Genomic DNA, 21,071 nt, shown 5'->3' with positions numbered 1-21,071 from the left:
CAGTATTGTTTTTTTTTTTTTTTTTTTTTTCTCTTTTTATCTAGTATAACAGCTGGTCAGCATGAATGAAGAGGAAAAAACCAAACCCTCCAGCACATAACAGCATGCCGAAACAAATGGTCCTCAGTCCCCAGATGCTTTCACTCACCCTCTTACAGCAGCAAGAGGATCAGAGTGGAACCAGAGGGTGCTAAGAATCTCTGGGTACAACCAGGCTGCTATGCATGGAAACTGAACTTGGCCTGTTACAACATAAGATCGATCATCGGAGAAGACAGGATATTAGAGCTGGAAAAGGAATTAGAAAATGTGAATTGGAATATCATCAGTTTGGCTGAAACAAGAAGAAGAAATGAATCACTTATAAGTTTATCAAGTGGAAATCTGCTGTTACATCAATGGAAACAGTGAAAGTAGCGAAGGTGGAATTGGATTTCTGGCCCAAAAAGATGTAAAAAACAACATTTTGAAATTCAAAAGTATATCACCAAAGGTATCAAGACTACTACTCAGGATTTCTAAGAGGTACAAGCTAAAGGTTATAATGATTTAATCACCAACATTGAGTCATGATGATGAAGAGGTTGAAGAAATGTACACCGAAAGTCAGTCTTCTAGATGAGCAGAAAACCCACTACACTATCATTATGGGGTGACTTCAATGCTAAGGCTGGAAAGAGACAAAACAGCACAAAAAGAGGAACTATAGGAAATATTGGAATTGGTGAAAGAAATGAAAGAGGTGAAAGACTTGTAGAATTTGCAGAATCTCGAGGAATGTAAGTAGTGAACACTTTTTTCAAGAAAAGGTTGTACAGAAAGTAGACATGGAAGAGCCCAAATGGATTAACAACTAATGAAATTGACTTCATCCTCACTAACAGAAGATATATTGTGAATGATCTTACCGTCCTGTAAATGTTGGAATTGATCACAGAATGGCAAGATGCACACGATATAGATGTAAGAAAAGGAAAAACTGACTCGAGTAAATATGAAGGTCTTTGAGATAACAGAAGAGGAGAAAAAGCAGTATGTACTGGAACTTAAGAACAAGTTTGAGGTAGCCAGGTGGGAAGGAGCAGCAGTGCGTAGCACACGCTTCTTGATTAGACCGGGGTTCGAGCCCATCACCACCAAATACAGAAGATGCGGAAAGGTCAGGGAATGACCACCGCATATTCCCGGAGCAATATGACCTTAGTTGCTAATGCTCCTAAAAACCAAATAACAAACAAACAAACAAGTTTGAGCTTCTGCAGACTGCTCAGGACCAAGATATCGATGAGGAACATTACAACTTTCTGAAAGTGATAAAGCCCAAGAAATCTATAGATAAAAAGAAATCCAAAGAAGAAAAAATTAGTCAAAACACTTGTCATGATGAACTGAAGACGACAAATGAAGAGCAAGAAAAACACTGACAAGGAGAAAATTGAGTATACTGAGTTATGCAAAGCCATTAGAAAGAGACTCGGAGAGGACATAAGAAGATTTAACACAAGAAAAGTAGAACAAGCATTAAGGGAAAACAAAGGATTTAATCAGCAGCCACGAGCAGTAATACAAAAAGGCAAATGATGCTGAAACTGAAGAATAGCGATGGTGTACTTATAAATTGCAGAGAAGACATAATTCAAATAACAGAAGACTACTATAGAGAATTATACAAGGAGCAAGGGAATGATGCCAGCAGTCGGGAAGATGGATTGCAAATTAGTAACATATACGACATACCAGATATCCTTCCTGATGATGTAGAGCATGCGTTGAAGAAAATGAAGAATTAGAAAGCCTCGGGGGAAGATGAAGTTACTGTAGAGTTGTTAAAATTGGAAGGAAGGGACACGACACAAAAACTGACAAGACTTCACAAAATGCATTAGAAAAGGTGTGATGCCTAAGGAGTGGAAAAATGCAATCATGGTTTTGCTGCATAAGAAAGGAGATAAATCAGAAATTGGAAATTATAGACAAATTAGCTTGTTATCCCAAATCTACAAGTTGTTCACTAGGGTCTTTACTAATATTAGAAAGAATACTTGATGAGAATCAACCAAAAGAGCTTTAGGACAGGATTCTCAACTATGGATCACCTTCACGTAATATCACAGCTAATGGAGAAACAAATGAATATAAAACACCATTATACCTGGCATTTGTGAATTATGAAAAGGCATTTGACTCCATACAGCATAAGGAAATGTTTCGGGCACTGGAATGACGAGGCATAGATACCCAATATATTATGATTTTGAAGAAAATATATGAGAACGCTGCCTCCTTTATTAGTCTAGACAAAGACAGTAGGAAATTTAAAATTGAGAAAGGAGTTCAACAAGGAGACACAATATCTCCGAAGGTGTTTACTGCTTCCCTTGAGGAAGCTTTCAGAAGATTGACTCCTTTCTGGGACCAGTCTAATGTGAATGGAGAGTACCTAAACCATCTACGATTTGCAGATGACACCGTGATCATAAGCCATGATCCCAAAGAATTAGAGACTAAAATCTTAATCAGTTATACAGAGTTAGTAAGGATTTCGGACTAAAGATGAATATGGCTAAAACAAAAGTAATGATGAACAAGTATGCCACAGAAAGGGATATAATCATTGAAGGAGCAGTAATTGAAAAGGTGGATTCATATACTTAACTGGGACAAGTCATTAGTTGTAATAATGATAAATGGCTGGAAGTCAAGAGAAGAATAAATTTTGGATGGATATCATTCAAGAAATATAGTCACATACTGAGGAGCAATATCCCAGTTTGTCTGAAATGTAAAATAATGAACCAATGTATACTCCCCACCATGACTTATAGTAGTAGTACTAGTAGCAGTAGTGGCATGTGATGCAAGAAAGCAAGTGTATGAGCTTATGCAGCATCAGCCTAAAAAAAAAAAAAAAAAAATCACACCATTCCCTCCAAATCCCTGTCCAATTCCTCCTTAAATATATTTAACCTGTCAACTTCCACAAAGAGAGATGGAAGTTTGTTCCAGCAATTAACCACCCGCTGGCTAAAGGCAAATTTCTCCACACATCTATTCTACATCTGTCTTTTCTTAATTTGAATTTATGCCCCCTTAGGTTCGTAATCTGAACAAGTGGAAGGATCCCATCAGAATTCAGCGTGCTCAACTCATTCAAGGCCTTATACACCTCAATCAGATCACCGCGCAGGTGCCTAGTCTCCAGCCACTGCAATTTGCAAACTTAAGCCTCTCTTTGTAAGAGGATCCCTTCATTCCCCTGAAGGGATCCTCTTACAAAGAGATCTCTGTACATGCTCAAGCAAATCTACATCCTTCCTAAAATGTGGCCTCCAGACCTGTATGCAGTACTCAAGGCGTGGCCTGACCATTGCCTTATACAGAGGGACAATCACTTCCTTTTCCCTGCTAGCAAAATTCCTATATATCATTGTCTGCATTGCTCAGAAAACTTCATATCTGACTGCACAGTTACTCCCAGGTCTTTTTTTCATTTTCTACCACCTTAAGTGTAGTACCACACAGTGTACGTTTCTCTGGGATTACTTCTACCCATATGTACTTTGCATTTGTCAAGGTTAAACTTCAGTTGCCACTTCTTAGGCCCATCTGCCTAAATTATCTAGATCCTGTTGCAGTAGCACACTGCCATTGCTGTCATTAACAAGCCTGCTAACCTTTGTATCATCTGCAAACTTCGACACTAAGCCTGATATATACCTTCATCAATATCATTGATAAATACACAAAACAACAGAGGACCCAACACCGAACCCTGTGGGATTCCACTAATAACATTAGTCCACGAAGAGCAGCACCCTTTAATTACCACCCTCTGTCTTCTCCCACTCAACCATCCTTTTATGCATTGTAGCAGCTTACCCTTAATACCATTCTGCTCCAATTTGTACAATAGTCTTCCATGCGCAACAGTGTCAAAAGCTTTCCTGAAATCCAAATAAAGGATATCAAAATAATTTTTTGCCTTCAGTTGCTTTGTGATCACATCATAATATCCTATCAAATTTGTCAGGCAAGACTTTCCCTTAACAAACTCATGCTGTGTTGAATTATTGCTGCAGTCTTGTCTAGATGATCCTGCAATTCATCTTTAACCAGTGACTCCATTATTTTACACTGAACAGAAGTTAAACTAACTAGTCTGTAATTACTCGTGTCACCCTTCGATCCCCCTTTGTGAATTGGGAATACATTTGCACATCTCCAGTCCGTGGGGACCTCCCCTGAGTCCAAGGATGCTCTCATAATTATGGCTAAGGGTTTGCTTAGTTGCTTTGTCCCCTCCTTTAATATAACTGGATAGATCCCATCCACCCCAGGTACCTTTCTTATGTTTAACTTCAACAATTTCTCCTCCACTTTGCTCTCAATTATTACAAAATAATTAAGCACCTTGCTGCAATTTGATAACCTGCCGCCATTTTCAAACCTTAATAACTCCTCGTGTGAATGTAGATGCAAAATACTCATTCAGTTTGTTTTCTATATGAGCAGGATCATCAACAGTGGAACCATCGTTATCAAGTGGACCAATCAGATTCATACCCTTCTTTTAGAGTTTATATAAGTAAAGAAATCCTTGCTGTTTTTCTTAGCATGTTTTGCCAAAGATTTCTTGTAATCTGCCTTCGCCTGCCTAACCTCGTTTGTGACCTGATTACAGACTAGCTTATACCTGCCATAGGCTTCTGAGTCGCTTGATAATTTATATGCATCCCATGCATTTTTCTTCTCTGTCACAAGTCTCATTAGTTCATTTTATAACCATTTAGGCCTAAACCTTGAACAATATTTCTTAATAGGTATGAAACTTTTAGTAGCATCCATGATTAATTGCTTCACACTTAGAATTTACTTTTGATAACATCGTCAGTTGATCCCACTGTACAGAATTTAAAAACTGTCTGAGACCACTGTACTCACCTTTATGGAAGCAAAAACCCTCTCCTTTACCCCTGATGGTAATTATATCTTTAAGTAAATCCCACATCAGTACACTGTGATCACTGCCATCTAGTGGTTCCTTTATCTGCAAATTCTTAATACACAAATGATCACTGCTGATAACCAGATCAAGAGTATTATCCTCTCTGGTTGCCTCTCGAACATGCTCCTGCAGAAAACAGTCATCCAATAAATCCACAAAAGTCTTACTAGTGTGCGAATGACCAACCCATAAGTTCCAATGTATATCTGGGAAGTTAAAATCCCCCATTATAAGACATTCAGATTTACTAGACCACTCTTTCTCTGTGCAATTGTTCATTGTACCCATTCGAGTCATTAGGCCTATAACACACTCCTACTCTTATTTTTCACTTCTAATGGAAGTGAAACTTGGGCACTCACCAAAAGAATGGAAGAGAAGCTGAGAACTACACAGTGAAGAATGGAACGAATTATATTGGGAATCAGGCTGTTAGATAAGAAGAGAAACGTGGATTTGACAGCAAATTCAAGTAAAGGACATTCTTATCAAAACTAAAGAACTAAAATGGTTTTGAGCAGGACATATAGCTCAAAGACATGATGACAGATGGACTAAGAAAATAACAGAATGGTACCCAAGAGGAGCTAGAAGAAAACCTGGAAGGCAACGACAGAGATGGAAAGATGAAATTCATGAGTTTGTAGGTATTAAATGGATGGCCATTGCACAAAACAGGAGGGACTGGAAAGTTGCCGGAGAGGCCTTCATCCTGCAGTGGATTGAAAATGGCTAATGATAATCTAGTATATTGTCAAAATTAAAAAAATGAAATTTTAAAGTGTATTTTTTCAAACTGTACCTTGCCTTCTCAATAGAATTGATAAACAATATACATCAGAACTCCTGCTACTGTAAATTTTTTACATGCCCACTAGATATATGGTTAATAGGATTTTTGGAGTTTGTCATTTTCCATAATAGTGTAGTTGTACTGCAAACATTTGCTTTGGCATGGTGTTCCCCCTCTCCGCTACACTCTAGACATTCCCTGTTGAAATACTAATTGAGAATAACTGTGTAGTAGATGTTTTTGATGTGTAATATGCTTTGTCATGCTGAAACTGTACTTGATTTTTTAAGGCAAGAATTAACTTTTTGTTTTTCTCTTTAGATTCCTTAGCTTCAGTATTTCCTGTGTGGACTTCTCACATGCTTATTCATTGTTTAGCAGGACCTCTCAGTGGTATGACAGTAGCTGCCATAACAAATCCATTAGATGTTGTGCGGGCAAGAATACAGGTAAATTAAAATCATTACATTCAGGAACTGTGAATCTAGATTATTCATTTAAAAAAGGTTGGTGTTTGTTCTATGAAATGCCTTTTTAATTAAAAAAAAAATTATATTTAACTGGTCCCATTTGTATTTTAGGTGCTGAATCCAGTGTCATTGGTTTTAACTTTGTCAATTTTTTTGGCCATAATTGAAGGTTTTACGTTTTTGCTTTATTTATGTGTAGTATTACATAAGTACACAACAATACTGTGTTATATAAAAGCCTGCACTGTTCATATAATGAGAGTTTTTGAAGCATCACATTTTTCTAATCATTAAGAATTGGATGAGTGAGTGAGCGACAGACTTAGGTTTTACCAAATTCAGTGCATCTCATTTATTAGTATTAGTAATGGCCGTATGGTGCAAGAAAGCCTATGGCTTATGCTGCACCAGCCAAAAAAAAAAAAAAAAAAATCCGAACAAAACAATGATAAAAACAAAAATTAAATAAATAATAATAATTAATAAATAAATAAAAATAATAAAATGAAATAAAAAATATATAAAAAGGAAATTAATCCTATCATCCTATGCGCTTCCCTTACCCGAAAGTACTATCCAGATGACCTTTGAATTTCCCCAAACTGTCGGCCTCTACCACCCATGAAGGCAACTTATTCCAGTAATTTATAACTCGCTGGCTAAAATAAAACTTCCTGCAGTCCAATCTAAACATTTCCCCCCCGTAACTTGAATTTATGTCCCCTAGTTCTAGCATCATTTATAATCTTGAAAATTTCGTCCTCATTCATTTTACTGATGCCTCTCAGAGCCTTAAACACCTCAATCAAATCTCCTCTAAGGTGTCTAGTTTCCAAACTCTGCAACCCACATATTCGAAGTCTTTCTTCATAAGGACGCCCTTTTGCCGATCTCACCAGGCGAGTTACCCTTCTTTGCACCCTTTCAAGAAGCTCGATGTCTTTCTTTAGGTGCGGTCTCCATACTTGAACACAGTATTCCAAGTGTGGTCTAACATAAGCCTTATATAATGGGATTATCACGTCCCTATCTCTACTTGCAAAAGTTCGATAGATCATCGATAGGACACCATGGGCCTTCCTTGCAACCTGTTTACAATGCTCAGAGAATTTCATGTCTGACCGTATCGTAACACCCAAGTCCCTTTCCTCCAGTACTGGGTTTAGTTGAACCCCACCAAGTGAATAAGTTATTTTGGGATTACTGTTTCCCAGGTGTAATACCTTACACTTTGTTGGATTAAAGCACAGCTGCCATTTTTCTGACCATTCTTGAAGTCTATCTAGGTCTCTCTGAAGAAGCTCAGCTTGACAGTGATCATTAACTACTCTACCAATTTTAACATCATCTGCAAATTTAGACATCACGCCCTCTATCCCTTCATCAATGTCGTTTATGAAAATTAAAAACAACAGTGGTCCTAATACTGATCCTTGGGGAACCCCACTTCTTACATCAACCCAATCTGAGGAATAGCCATTTAAAAAGATAATTTACTAGATCTCAGTTGTAAGACTCCACATGCAGAATAAGTGGGCTATCATTTATTCACATTTTTACACTGTTTCAGAATTCCTCTGCTGTTTTTCTGATATTACTGTTCTTTGTGAAGAAATTGGCAATAGTTACATTCCAGAATAGTGGCATCTTTTGTCTCTGGGACAGCAGTGCAATAGATCAGCTACAGAAAGGAATAAAATTGCAGCATGGCACAAACACAATGTAATAAATAATCCATCGGTTCCAAGAAACAGTTTCAATTCCACCCATATCGTGGTGAGACTGGTCAAATAATTTGTTAAAGGATCCTCATGGTAATACCTTTAAGCAATATTAATCTATTTCCAAAATTCCCTGATGCAAAAGTGAAAGGTTACATATTTACTGGTCCACAAACTAAGCGTACATTGGCTTCACAAGAGCTGGAAGAACCGGATACTGAGCACAATGCCTTGCAGTCATTTTTCCTTATAGTGTAAATGGCTTTCTTGCTAACATCAAGAGTGAAAATTATAGAGAACTAGTTTATAAGTTGATAGAAAATTGCAGAAAAATGGGATACAGAATTTCAGTCAAGCTTCATTATTGCACTTTTACCTAGTTTTTTCAGACGAGATCTAGGTGATGTTAGTGAACTATGTGTGGAAATTCGCAAGGTCGTACAATCAATGGAGAAGAGATACCAAGGAAGGTGGGATGAAGCAGCGATGGACAGCTGTATCTGATTATTAGTCTGGGATAGTTACATTGACCACAAAGACACAAGATATTCAAATGCACATATTTAAGGAAACTTTTTTTATTAGTCAGAGGAGGGTTTTTACTTTTTAATTTTTTTTTTTTTTTTTACTTTTTAATTTTTTTTGTTTTAGCTTGTTGTTTTCCTGTATCAAAGATTAATACTCTATTCTGTACAATAGAGCAAATTAAACCCACATGCATGTACAAGAATATGTATTTGAAACATCACAAGTTTATGAATTTTATGCATTATGGTCTTAAGTTTATTACAGGTATATTGTTCATACCACATTGCTGTTGTTTGCTATAATAGGTCATCTTCAATGCCTGTAACTGTCAGTTAAAGTAATAGATGAGTGTTATTGAGCTTAGTATCATCTGACATAACAAATTCCTAGGAGTAAATAAATTGATGCACTGCTTAATTTAGTGGACAAAATTAAGCAATGCATCAATTTTCTGGAGCATTGTTTCTGAAAAAGGACTATATACACTTATCAGCCTAGATTTCTTGTAATTTCATGCTATAACAACAGTCTTTTTAATAGTAATAGCCATACAGTGCAAGGAAACCAGAGGCTTTAGCTGCGCTGGCCAGAAAAAAAAATAAATAAAACCAAGTAGATAAGAAAATACAAAAATTATTTGCTTCCCTCCTCACACAGGTAACTGTCCAGTTGATTCTGAATTTATTCATACTGTCAGCCTGAACTGCACGTGAAGGCAAAATAAAAGTTCCAGTGATCAACGACTTGCTGGCTAAAAGAAAACTTTCTACAGTCTAATCTGAACCTCTTTCATAATTTGAATTTATGCCCAAAAATTCTGGAATGTTCTATAACAGTGAAAATTCTATCTTCATTTATATTACTAATCCCTATCAGAGCCTTATAAATCTCAATCAGGTCACCTCTGAGGTACTTAGTGTGTCTTCTTGGTGACATCTTTTCTTCACGACGAATGATTAACTGTAGAAATAAGCCAAATGAATTCAGATCCACAAGAATTGGATCACAAGGAACCAGTGGCAAGTTTGAATAGTCATCTTAGTGACTTATTTTAAAATATGGTTGTACATCCACTCCTTTGCAAACCTTAATATCCAACAAGTTGACCAGTGAATGCAAGGCATTCACTGGTCAACTCACATTTTTGTCAGTTAGGGTGTTTCAAAATTGCCCAGAAAAACTGTGGGAGCATATTCTACAGCTAAATATAAGGAAAAAAGTTTGTATAATCATGTCTCAGGTCTTTATTTTTGAATTGTTATCATTAATCATAAATTACAAAACCATATAAAATGGCAAAACATTTTTATGTTCAACTTGGTCATAAAAATATGATTGTGTAAAATGGGCTTTAAACAGTACAAACATTACACGCGCGCACGCACGTGTGTGTTGCACTGACACAATTAATATTGTTCTGCTATATGAATCATACCAATTGCTCATCTAATTTGTGAATAACCATTGTGTCAGACTACATAGCATGTATTCTGACACACTGGTTAAATATTGACAGTTTTTATTCACAAATGAGTAAAAACTATATCATGTGTCTACTGAGTTTCAGGTTCCACTACAACTGTCTTGTTGTTTTTGGAGTAGATTTGTTAAACTGATGTTATGGGAGACAACCAACCAACCTGCTTACTTTTGAGTTATCTATGATTTTAATTTATGGTGAGATTCATAAGAATTCGCTAGCTGTTATTTGCAGATATGCTGAAAAATTTCTAACTCGATGAATACCAAATCGCAATATCTTGAAAAGATATGCTAATGTGTAGAGACAGCTTAGAGAAACTATTATGCTGAAACCATTAGGAATATGTGCTTTCATCTGCAAGCATGTGGAGGGAGTTATATTATGGTGTTATATCCATTTCACAGCACAGCACAGAAATTGTTGCCGGAAGGTGGCTCATTTTGCAATGGACATGATCCTCAGTATCTCAGCCATGTTCTGGTTACAGATGAATCATGTTTTATAAGAATTTATTTATGGTAAGAGATACTTATATCTCTTATCACAAAGTATTTGATCTATCATCGCAAAGTATCTGTTATTATAAAACAGGGGTGACCAATGAATCGATCACAGCTTTAATTTCAGTCGATCACGACGAATTTTGAATATACAGTCATCCCTCAATTTGTGCGGTCAGGTATACTACCAAAATTTTATATTGTGCAGTGGGTTTTGCTACCTGCCCGTTATTTTTTTTAATTTTTATTTTTTTTTTTTCGAAGCTTCAAAAATAGGAATGAAGAGCAGATTTTGAAAATTTATTTTTGTTTTTTTTAAATGATTGAAGATTTCATTGAAAGAGAAACACATTTCACCATAATAACGTAAAATACCACAGAATTCCAGCTGTCGGTATTATTACAAATGCAATAAGATTGAGTTTACTACCTGTTTATAATTAGATTGCACTAACAGAAAAGCCCAATAAACCGGAAAGTGCAAATAGTTTTTATTGTTTTATGGTCGTGACCTTCAGAAATAGCTTTAGAGAAATACCACAAAGAAATTCAAAATTGATTCTTATAACGATATAACCAAACAGAGCAATAAACGGTGGTGTGTTTGTCCGGTTATTATGGAAACAACTTCCTCATTCGGGAATCCTCTTCATCAGTTATCCTACGTTAGTTGTTCAGACAGAATATTTTTCCGGTTTGCACAATTTAGTGTTTTAATTGGTAAGCATTGCTTTTGCTAATTTAATAACTTGGACAGTGTTTATATGTTAATTTAATACATTTTGATTTAAAATGAATACTACGAAAAAGAGTAAAATGTATCATTTTCATCAAGAGTGGGAACTAGAATTTTTTTTGTAATAGTGAAAGAAAAATGTTGCTGTTTGATTTGCAATGCTTTCGTAGCTATACCCAAAAAAGGAAATTTAGAAAGGTACTTCAACACACTCCATGGTAAATATCAATCAGATTTTCCGCTGAATAGTGACCTTAGAAAAAATAAATTAGAAGAACTTAAATCCAGATTATTCGTGCAACAAAATTTCTTCATGACACCTAATTTACAATCTAAAGCAGTAACTGTAGTATCATTTAAAAGTGAGTCTTCTTGCAAAAAAAAATGCAAATCATTTTCCGATGGTCAATTCATTAAAGACACATTTTTAGAAATAACAGATTCTCTTTTTGAAAATTTTAAGAACAAATTGAAATTAAAAGTGCTATTCAAGATGTGCAATTATCTCGAAATACTGTGATGCGACGCATTGAAAAAAATGAGTAAAAATATGAGCGAACAATTGCTTGCTGATATTTCTAATTGTATGTCCTTTTCTTTACAAATGGATGAACCTACAGATGTCAGTGATACAGCTCTCAGTTGCTCGTTTTTATTTGTATGGTTTTCGATGATTCTGCCACTAGAGAAGAACTGTTGGGTATGGTTTCGTTAAAAGAAAGAACTAGAGGTCTTGATATATTTAACTCATTCAAACATTTTATTGAAAAAATTAAATTACCACTATTTAAGCTCGTATCAGTTACAACAGATGGAGCTAAAGCAATGATGGCCCATCTTAACGGATTCATTGCATTGTGCCAAAAGGATGATGAATTCCCAGATTTTTTGAGTTACCACTGTATCACCCACCAACAAGTGTTAGCCAGCAAAAGATTAAATACTAAAAGTGTTATGGACATAGATTTCAAAATTGTGAATTCTATCAGAGGACAATCTCTTCAAAGGAGACTTTTAAAAATGCAACTTGATGAAAGTGAACCAGATCTGATATTACATACAGATTGTGAGGTGGCTGAGTCGGAGTAAGTCTCTACAGAGAGTTCGAAATTTGCTGAATGAAATTAAAAAATTTGTTGATCAAACTTTTTTTGGGGAGATGATTATCAGCAGCTGCACGATACAGAGTGGTTGTGTGATGTGATTTTTTGCCACATTTTACCTGTAAATTAAGTGATCTGAATTTGGAATTACAAGGAAAAAAATAGAAATGTGGGTGACATGATTAGTAGTATTTCTGCATATAAATATCAATTTTTGGCAATGGCTAAGGATCTCAAAGAAAAAAAAATTGACTATTTTGCAAATATGCAAAGATCATTTGCAAAAATATCTTGTTTTTGAATTTAATAGTGAGAAATATGTTTCTGAAATTGAGAATGTTGTGGACGATTTTGAAACCAGATTCAGTGATTTTAAAACAATTGAAGACATTGTTCAAAATATTTCTTATCCATTTAATGTCGACTTAGATACAAAACAAATTGCAGAGAAAATATTACTTGAAAATTAAATGATTACATTGCAAAACGATATCTTCCTAAAAGCCAGATCATCAGAAAAAGAGTTTTGGAAATATGTTTGCCGAGAAAAGTACCCAGATGTAAAAAAATGCAGTGAACCTTTAAATTCCTGTTTTGGTTCCACATATCTATGTGAATTGGCCTTTTTATATTTGAAACAAACAAAGATGAAAAATCTCTCTACTCTTACGGACTTGCATACAGAAGATTCTTTACTGTTGGCCTTATCACGGTATATCCCTGATTTTGAAAGCTTGGCAGATGACATGAAGATACAAACTTTGCATAAATTAAAATTTTAAATACGTATGAATTTAAAAATAAGAAATTGAATTTTATTGAATTTTAAAATTTATAAACAATGTTTTTCAATATGTGTTGATTAACTTTTTTAACCCTGTGCAGTGAAATTTTTGAGATGGTAGATCACAGCACATTTTGAAGGAAAAAAGTCGATCGCATCACAAGTTAAGTTGGCCACCCCTGTTATAAAGTATCAGAAGGTTATCAGGTCACTTAAATGTTTCATCTGTAAGCACATGGAGGATATTATATAAACAGCAACTGTATCCATTTTACAGTACGAAATTGTTGCCACAAGATGTATATAAATGCTGAAGTCCTTGTCAGTGGCATATTTTGCAGTGTACATGTGATCTTCAACTTAGCATATTTTGGTTACAGATAATTTAGAAAAAAATTGAATTCTTAACTCGTGAAACACTCACAACCGAGCCAGAAAAAGAAAAAAAAAAACTCCATATACATTCATTCAATTGGCACTATTCATTATCAAGACACTCTTTCCTTTAATGACACTGATCAACAAGGTTTTGCTAACATGGGTGAAAGTAAGCATTTTTTTGTTAATTTGTATGTGTGATTACGATAAAAAGTTTCTATCGTGTCACAATTTTTAGAAAAATGCAAAAACATAAAATAGCTTCAAAATCAACAAAATCGTCCAACATCACACTATCTTTTCTGGTTGAATTTATTGTAACAAAAGAGACATCTGTGTTGTTTAAAGATATATTAATACCTCTTTAGTTTTATGGCCGCTCTGAGTTATATTGCTATAATCCTTATTATGCGGTAGCATGTTCGGACCCTATTATATTTTCGGTGGCCAGGCACCTCTGTGAAAGACAACAAAAACAACAAGCTATCTTCAGCCATTATATGTACAATTTTCAGGATTGTTTTGATTTGTAATCTCTAATGGTAGGTTGTGGCATTTTAAAGTTCCGTTTTGGTCTTGTGAAAACTCATGAAATGGAGTGAAAACAACGTGTAAACATGAAGTGGAGTGAAAACGATGTGTTAATTTGCCAAACAGTTTTTTTGTGGACAATTTACAGTGAAGTCGCAACGTCGATCAATTGCAGGTGAAATAAGCTTATTATTTTTATTTTGGTTGTGAAGTGAGTGATCAGGATAAAAAGTGGGCACCACATATGTCTATATAATGTGCTATGTAAATCTGACTGAATGGATGAAGGGGAACAATTCTAAAATGCCTTTTGCTGTTCCGATGATCTGGCAAGAACCAACAAGTCACCTTGAAGATTGTTATTTCTGCCTCACAAATACAGTAGTAAGACCCCCTGTATCTGCGGGGGATACTTTCCAAGTCTTACCGTGGATGGCTGAAACTGCAGATATAAGCGAACACCTGTTGACCCCTTGTATAATGTGACTTTCTTGTACATACATATGTATAATAAAGTTTAATTGATAAATTAAACACTTGGAGGAGAACTGCCTTTAGATTTATTTATCTTATACCGTGGCATGATTTATAAACATAAGAAAGGACTGCAGGTATCTATTATGGGAATTACAACCGACCCAGTTGGTAACTTAAAGACAGAACGGAAAAGATTATGGAGTGAAATGGTTAGTATTTGGCAAAGTAGATGGAATGAGTCTGTGCACGGTGAAGTCACAAAGAAGTATATTGAAAATGTTGAGTTTGCTTCTACTCAACCTTCTGTTTCATGGTTTGCACCAAGTATGTTTACGATGTATTTATTAACAGGCCATGGATCTCTGAGGGCCAAACTTTTCGATAGAGGTTTGGAGCCGGATCCTTTTTGCACCTGTGGTCAAATGGAAGACTGGATCCATGTCTTACTGCTTTGTCCGCAATATACAGACCATCGAGTATTGCTACTTAATCAGGTTCCAGGTCTAGCTGAGGACAATGTGAAAATACTAGTTGAGAACAAAACAAACTTTGAGACTTTCCAGACCTTTGCAGAATCGGTCTTTAAGAAAAGACTTCAACTAAGAACTCAAATCCAAAATCGAATATAAATCTGACAGCTGAGAAGTTAATATAAATGTTTGTATCCCATTAAACATATAGGATGACTTGTAAGATATGTAAATTGAATTGTATTACTAGGATTTAGAGTTAAAATTCTATTATCTTTTGTACAAATGTAAATATTTACTTCGCTAAGTTTATTGGAGTTTTCCAAATTGGCTTGTATCTGCTGAGGCTTGGATTTTTTTTTTTTTTTTTTTGCTAGTTTCCAGGTTTGGGCAACCTGGGGACGGGATTGCTGGCACCCACCGGTATTGTACTATCTCCGGTGGGTGCGGGATTTGTGCCCAAGGCACTAAAGGCAATAGTAGACCCAGGCTTGGCTGCTTGTGCCTGGGGGCAGGCAGCGGCTGCCTAGGTGTTGACTGCTCCCTCAAGCGATAAAAAGCTTTGCAGAGTTTCTGCACCAACACAGACGTGCAAGGTGGAGATGGGCTAAGGCCTAGGAGCCACCCTTGATACAGGTAAAACACACACACACAAACACGTGTTCGTATACAATATAGTATAAATATATTTATATATGTATAATGAGAATGCTAATGTATATAAAATTGTATATATATCTTCTCTGTCAGTTTTTGTATATAAACTGTAAAGAATTGTGTGTACAAATAAATGGAAATGGAATGATAAATTAAACAAGACTAAGCTTCTTTATCTTAAGAGCAATCTTAACATTTTCTGGCCTCCGAATGTTAAACTATTTGGTTGCTCTCTCTCCACTCACATAAATTTTTGGGTATTATTCTAGATCTTAAGCTAAACTTCCAGAAGCATATCTTGCACCTTCACTTCACTTTGCTATCTTATCACTTCATGATAAGATAGCAAAGTATACATCTATGCTTGTTCATCTTTCACATCAATCCTAGGGTATTAACCATCGTACCTTTTGTCTTTTATACAAAGTGTTGTTTGTTCTGATTTGTACCTATGATGCTGGTGCATGGTTTACTAAGAAGATTGCCATCCAAGAGAAACTCTCCTCTATCCAAAGACGTATGCTCTTAATGATGAATCATACCTGTTGCACTGTTTTGACAGCTGCACTCCATGTTTTAAATGGTTGCCTACCTCTGGACCTCCAAATTGCTTATCGAGGTTTGTGCTATTACCTTATACATGCCATTCCAGTTGACTTTTTAGACTTAAAACTGTTAATATCCACTACAATCCTAAAACCCAAAAAACTTGTTGCTGGAACCATCTGGTTCAACTCTGGCAAGATCGGTGGTCTTCTTCTTCCAAAGGTATGGTCACAAGAAAGTTTATTCCATCTGTGTCCTTTGCCTTACAAAAGTCTATTCTAAAATGGTTCAGTCCGATTCTCCACACTCTTTTTCTTCTAACTGGCCATGTTTCCATTCGTGCTAAACTTTCTGTGTTTAACCTGTCTGATTTTCCCTTCTGTAACTGTGGCAGCCCAGAAGACTGACAGCATGTTCTTTTTACTTGTCCATATTTCTTGGATCTTCGTCAGCCTCTGTCTACTGTGTGTGTCAACCATTTTCTCCAGGCAATGCGTTGTCTCTCTCTTGGACTCCAAAGAAAAATTATCTTCTGCAAGATTTTGCACATAAAGCCTTTGCCAGATGTGGACAACTCATCAATAGTGCCCCATTTCCAGGAACTACTCCTGTTCCAACTCTACCTCCAGTCCAGACCAGCACCCCCATCGTCGCCATCTCATGATACAACCACCATTGCCATTACTGCAATTTTTAGCTCAAGTACAATCTTCACCATCACCTTTGACTTGGACAGTTGGTAATCAAACTTGTGCGATGCCGAATATCACTGTGTCTTCTATCTCCTGCTGGCCTCAGGCCAGTCTCGAGGCAGATTCATCTGCTGGCACCGCCTTGCACTGGTGTGGGATTTTTAACAGTGCCATCTGGGTGGTGGTGGTATCCACCGAGAATAAATAACATTAGTCTTCTCTACTAGAGAAGCGTTACTTATTCAAAGTAGTGAAATACCTGGTATCTTGTTGTGAAGATAGCCACAATATGAGATATAATTAAAAACTATGACTGACATAGTGTAAAAGACAGTTTTTGATTATATCTCATATTGTGGCTATCTTCACAACAAGATACCAGGTATTTCACTACTTTGAATAAGTAACGCTTCTCTAGTAGAGAAGACTAATGTTATTTATTCTCGGTGGATACCACCACCACCACCCAGACGGCACTGTTTCAAAGCTGTTGGCCCATCATCGGTGGGTAGGCAGGTATCCCGATAATGCAAACATGCCATCACAGTTGTGAAGATATTCCAACAGCTTTGAAACAGCCTGGATGGTGGTATCCACTGAGAATAAATAACATTAGTCTTCTGTACTAGAAAAGACTAATCCTTGAGAGACAATAGAGCAATGAAAAAATATCATGTATCAAAGATGATGGAGTAATGAAAATTATACTTTCTATACACCTCAAAGGACAAAGGCACAATAGAAAAACACCTGTACTGTTACACGTTTTACAATGAAAAATACCTGTACAGTACTACTGTATCATATACTGTACCTGTATATATCATGTAATGAAAATGGTTTTATCTGTTAGAAAATATCTTAGCCTGTGTGGGTACTCGCCAGCTTCTTTGTTCTTGCTGCGATGATCCATGATGATGGTACTGTACAGTCCTATGACGATGAGATGAAGTGGGGTGTTAATGTAGGCATTGTGATGTTCTTCTAGGGTATTGACCTTCTGACGAGATGTCAGAAGGATCATCTTCTGAAAATGGAGGAGATGAAGATGACGGCTATTGGATGACATCGGGAGTAGACAACGTTAATGGCTATGGATCGTCGATAGTGGACACTTTTTTCCGACCCTTTTGAAAAACATTATGATAGGGAGTTGTTTATTTTACCTTTTTAATTCATCAAACATATGCTGGAGAGGTTCCATTGCTTCTGTTATCAAACGGGTAACATTAATGCTGCGTTCCATCATAGGATTATAATCCATTATCTTCTCCTTTAATTTTTATACCATCTGAAACGCTTCGCCAAATTTTTCAAGTATCCACTTTGCTGCTTCAGCTTCAGTTTCTTCTTCCTCTGTAGATGACCTAACAAGGTCTTCCAACTCCTCATTCGTCAAAATCTCAGTGTTCTTTGATATGGTCTACCATTTCTTCAGCTATCATATCGACCAATCCATCGCCACCAACTTCTCTTGCTATTCGGATGATCTTGTTTACCTCTCCGTCGATTTCTGGGAAGCCTTTGAAATCATGGACGACTTCACTCCACAAATTCTTCCAGCATGCATTCACTGTTTCTGGTTTTAATTCATCCATTCCACCTTTGATGAATGTTATTGCATCAGCAATGGTGAATGATTTACAGCAGTCCATGATTTCAATGTCAGGGTCGGCATCAATCGCTGCTCGAATCATCTCAAACACTTGCCGAGCGTATGCAGCCTTGACACACCTAATGATACCCTGGTCGAGTTGCTGAAGCAGTTGGGTCGTGTTAGGTGGCAAAAATAATTTAGAGTATTGAATGTCCAAGACTCCAAATCATAGAAAAAGAAAAAAAAATCATAGAAAAAGAAAAAAAAAAAATTCAATTAATTTAAGAAAAAATAATTAAATGTGCCTGAAATGTAACGCACTGCATACATTAACATTTGTTTTTGTGTAATATGCAAATCCATTGTTTAGCATAATGTGCACAAGGTAAGTGCTTACTTCTTTTTTAATTCCTCCCCTCCCTCAAATTTTTGAACTCTTCCTACCACTTAATTTCACTAGTTGCACTCTATGTTACAGTAAAAATTTTTATATTTGTTTAATATGTTTGAAATATTACTTTGGAATTTCATTTTTCATAATTGTTTTCAGGTCCACAGAACAAATTCCTTTGCCACAGCATTTTCTACACTATGGTTAGAGGAAGGCATGTGGATGTTTACAAAAGGACTATCAGCACGTGTAATTCATAGTTCTATATCTTCATTCTTTTTAGTTTTAGGATATGAAACTCTTAAGCGTTGGAGTGTATATGATCAGTATAAAGACCAAATAAAGTGGTAACGCTAAATATTCAGTTCACAGAATGAAAACTTTATATGATCAGTATAACAACCAAATAAAGTGGTAATGCTAAATGTTCAATTCACAGATTGAATGTTTTAAAAAACTATATCTACAGCCTGGCATTGCAAAATGAATATTTTCATTTCAGTGAATCTGCATTTTTTCAGTTATTGTTTAGTATGCTGTACTTATAAATTAGTTTATATAATGTATTAAGCAATGAAATAAGAACTTTTATCAGTTCTCATTTATTTATAAGAATAAATTGTAAATATTTTTGTAAGAATAGATCATGCATATAATATAAACTGAATATATATATTTTTTTAGTAATTCTGAACACCTTTGAAAGTAACAGTTGTTATGTAATTATCTATGGGAATTCAAGAAAATGATTGCATTATCATTTATCTTAGTGATGTCACTTACAATTCATAAATATAAAACAGCAATAGAAGAGGTATTAAAAAATTTAAGTTCCTATATTTTTCATTTTAGAATCATTTTGGAATACTAGTTCATGTGACATAATTATACAATATAAGAATTAAACAGAATATTATACTAAAAATATATTTCTTCCAGACAGTCAAATACCACAGCCTATCAGTGAACATTGTGTGGGTCATTTAATCATTTATATAATTGTATTTTTGCTTTCATCTTAATATTACACAATGGAGTTGTTGGGCAATAAATGTACTAAGCTGACTCACAATAGGTGTTTGTTCTCCAACACTGTGGCATCTTTTACATTTTTTCACTTTAATTGCATTATATAGCATTTTATTTTCTTTTGTTCCTTTGGAGATTGTGACCATGTTAATTTTAGTTATTTTTGTACTTGGGAAAGTGAGATACTTTCATGAGAAAAATGTGTAAGTATTAGGTATTAGCCTGGAAAGCAGGGTGGAGGATTACAAGTCTTTTGTGGGATCCATATGGGACTAGTATGTATGGGCTTTGGTAGTTACTAAGAGCACAAACAAAAACATGTGGTTTTCTTCTTCCAGTCACATAGCTCCCTGAGAAGCTGTTGTGGCCACCAACAAATTCCTCCAACTGCATCGATCATGTACTCTGAGTGGCATTGCAAAGTGATATATACATAGAAGTTCACTGATCCCATCCTTCCTAGTTGCAGGTCTTCCACTGCACCTCTCTCCCTCAATTTTTACTTCCATTATATTCTTCAACAGAAAGTTTTCCCTCTTTATTACTATATTTCCAAAAAACTTTATTTTATTTATTTATTTTTTGATGCTATGAAAAAGAATTGTAGGCCTGCCAATTTTATTCAATACCCACTCATTTGTTCTTCGATCAAGGTAAGAAATATGCAGTATTCTCCGGCAACACCATGGCGCCTCCGTATCCACGTGGGCAGGAGCAGCAGTGCGTGACACATGCTTCTTGATTAGACCGGGGTTTGAGCCCTTGACTACCAAATACGGAGCATGCGGAAAGGTCAAGGAATGACCACCGCATATCCCCGGAGCAATATGGCTTTAGTTGCTAATGCTCCTAAAAAAAAAAAAAAAAAAAAAAAAACCTGCAACACCACCACATTTCAAGTGCTTCAATTTTCTTCCTGTCAACTCTTTTCAGATTCCAACCTTCACATCCATAAGTGGGAACTGGAAAAATTAATGAATCAATGATTCTCAGTTTTGTCTTGAGGGGAAGATCTTGATCTCTCCATAATTTTATCAGATCAGTGACCAATGTTTTAGCCTGTCATCTCTTTATATCGTTTGAGCAGTCACTATTTTTTTTTATTCTTGACCCTAACTAATCAGTTTCATCAACTTCTTCGATATCTTGCTTATTAGCCTTCACTTTACTGGAACCGAGA

General features: G+C 35.8%; 1 protein-coding gene across 1 annotated transcript in view; it reads left to right on the top strand.

The window, feature by feature from the left end:
* Window positions 1-19,326, top strand: part of LOC150081155 (solute carrier family 25 member 44) — a 34,401-nt gene extending 15,075 nt beyond the window's left edge. Inside the window, exons 2-3 of the mRNA XM_090381230.1 lie at window positions 6,120-6,247; window positions 19,022-19,326. Coding sequence (XP_090237356.1) covers window positions 6,120-6,247; window positions 19,022-19,213 — 320 coding nt within the window. The 3' untranslated portion in view covers window positions 19,214-19,326. The remainder of the gene's footprint in view (window positions 1-6,119; window positions 6,248-19,021) is intronic.
* The last annotated feature ends 1,745 nt before the right edge of the window (window positions 19,327-21,071 follow it).

This window comes from Mastigoproctus giganteus, chromosome 9 (assembly GCF_048544385.1).
Source record: "Mastigoproctus giganteus isolate SK-2022 chromosome 9, ASM4854438v1, whole genome shotgun sequence".
Lineage (NCBI taxonomy): Eukaryota > Metazoa > Arthropoda > Arachnida > Uropygi > Thelyphonidae > Mastigoproctus > Mastigoproctus giganteus.
The sequence above is the reverse complement of the archived record's forward strand: the minus strand, read 5'-3'. Positions and strand labels throughout refer to the sequence as shown.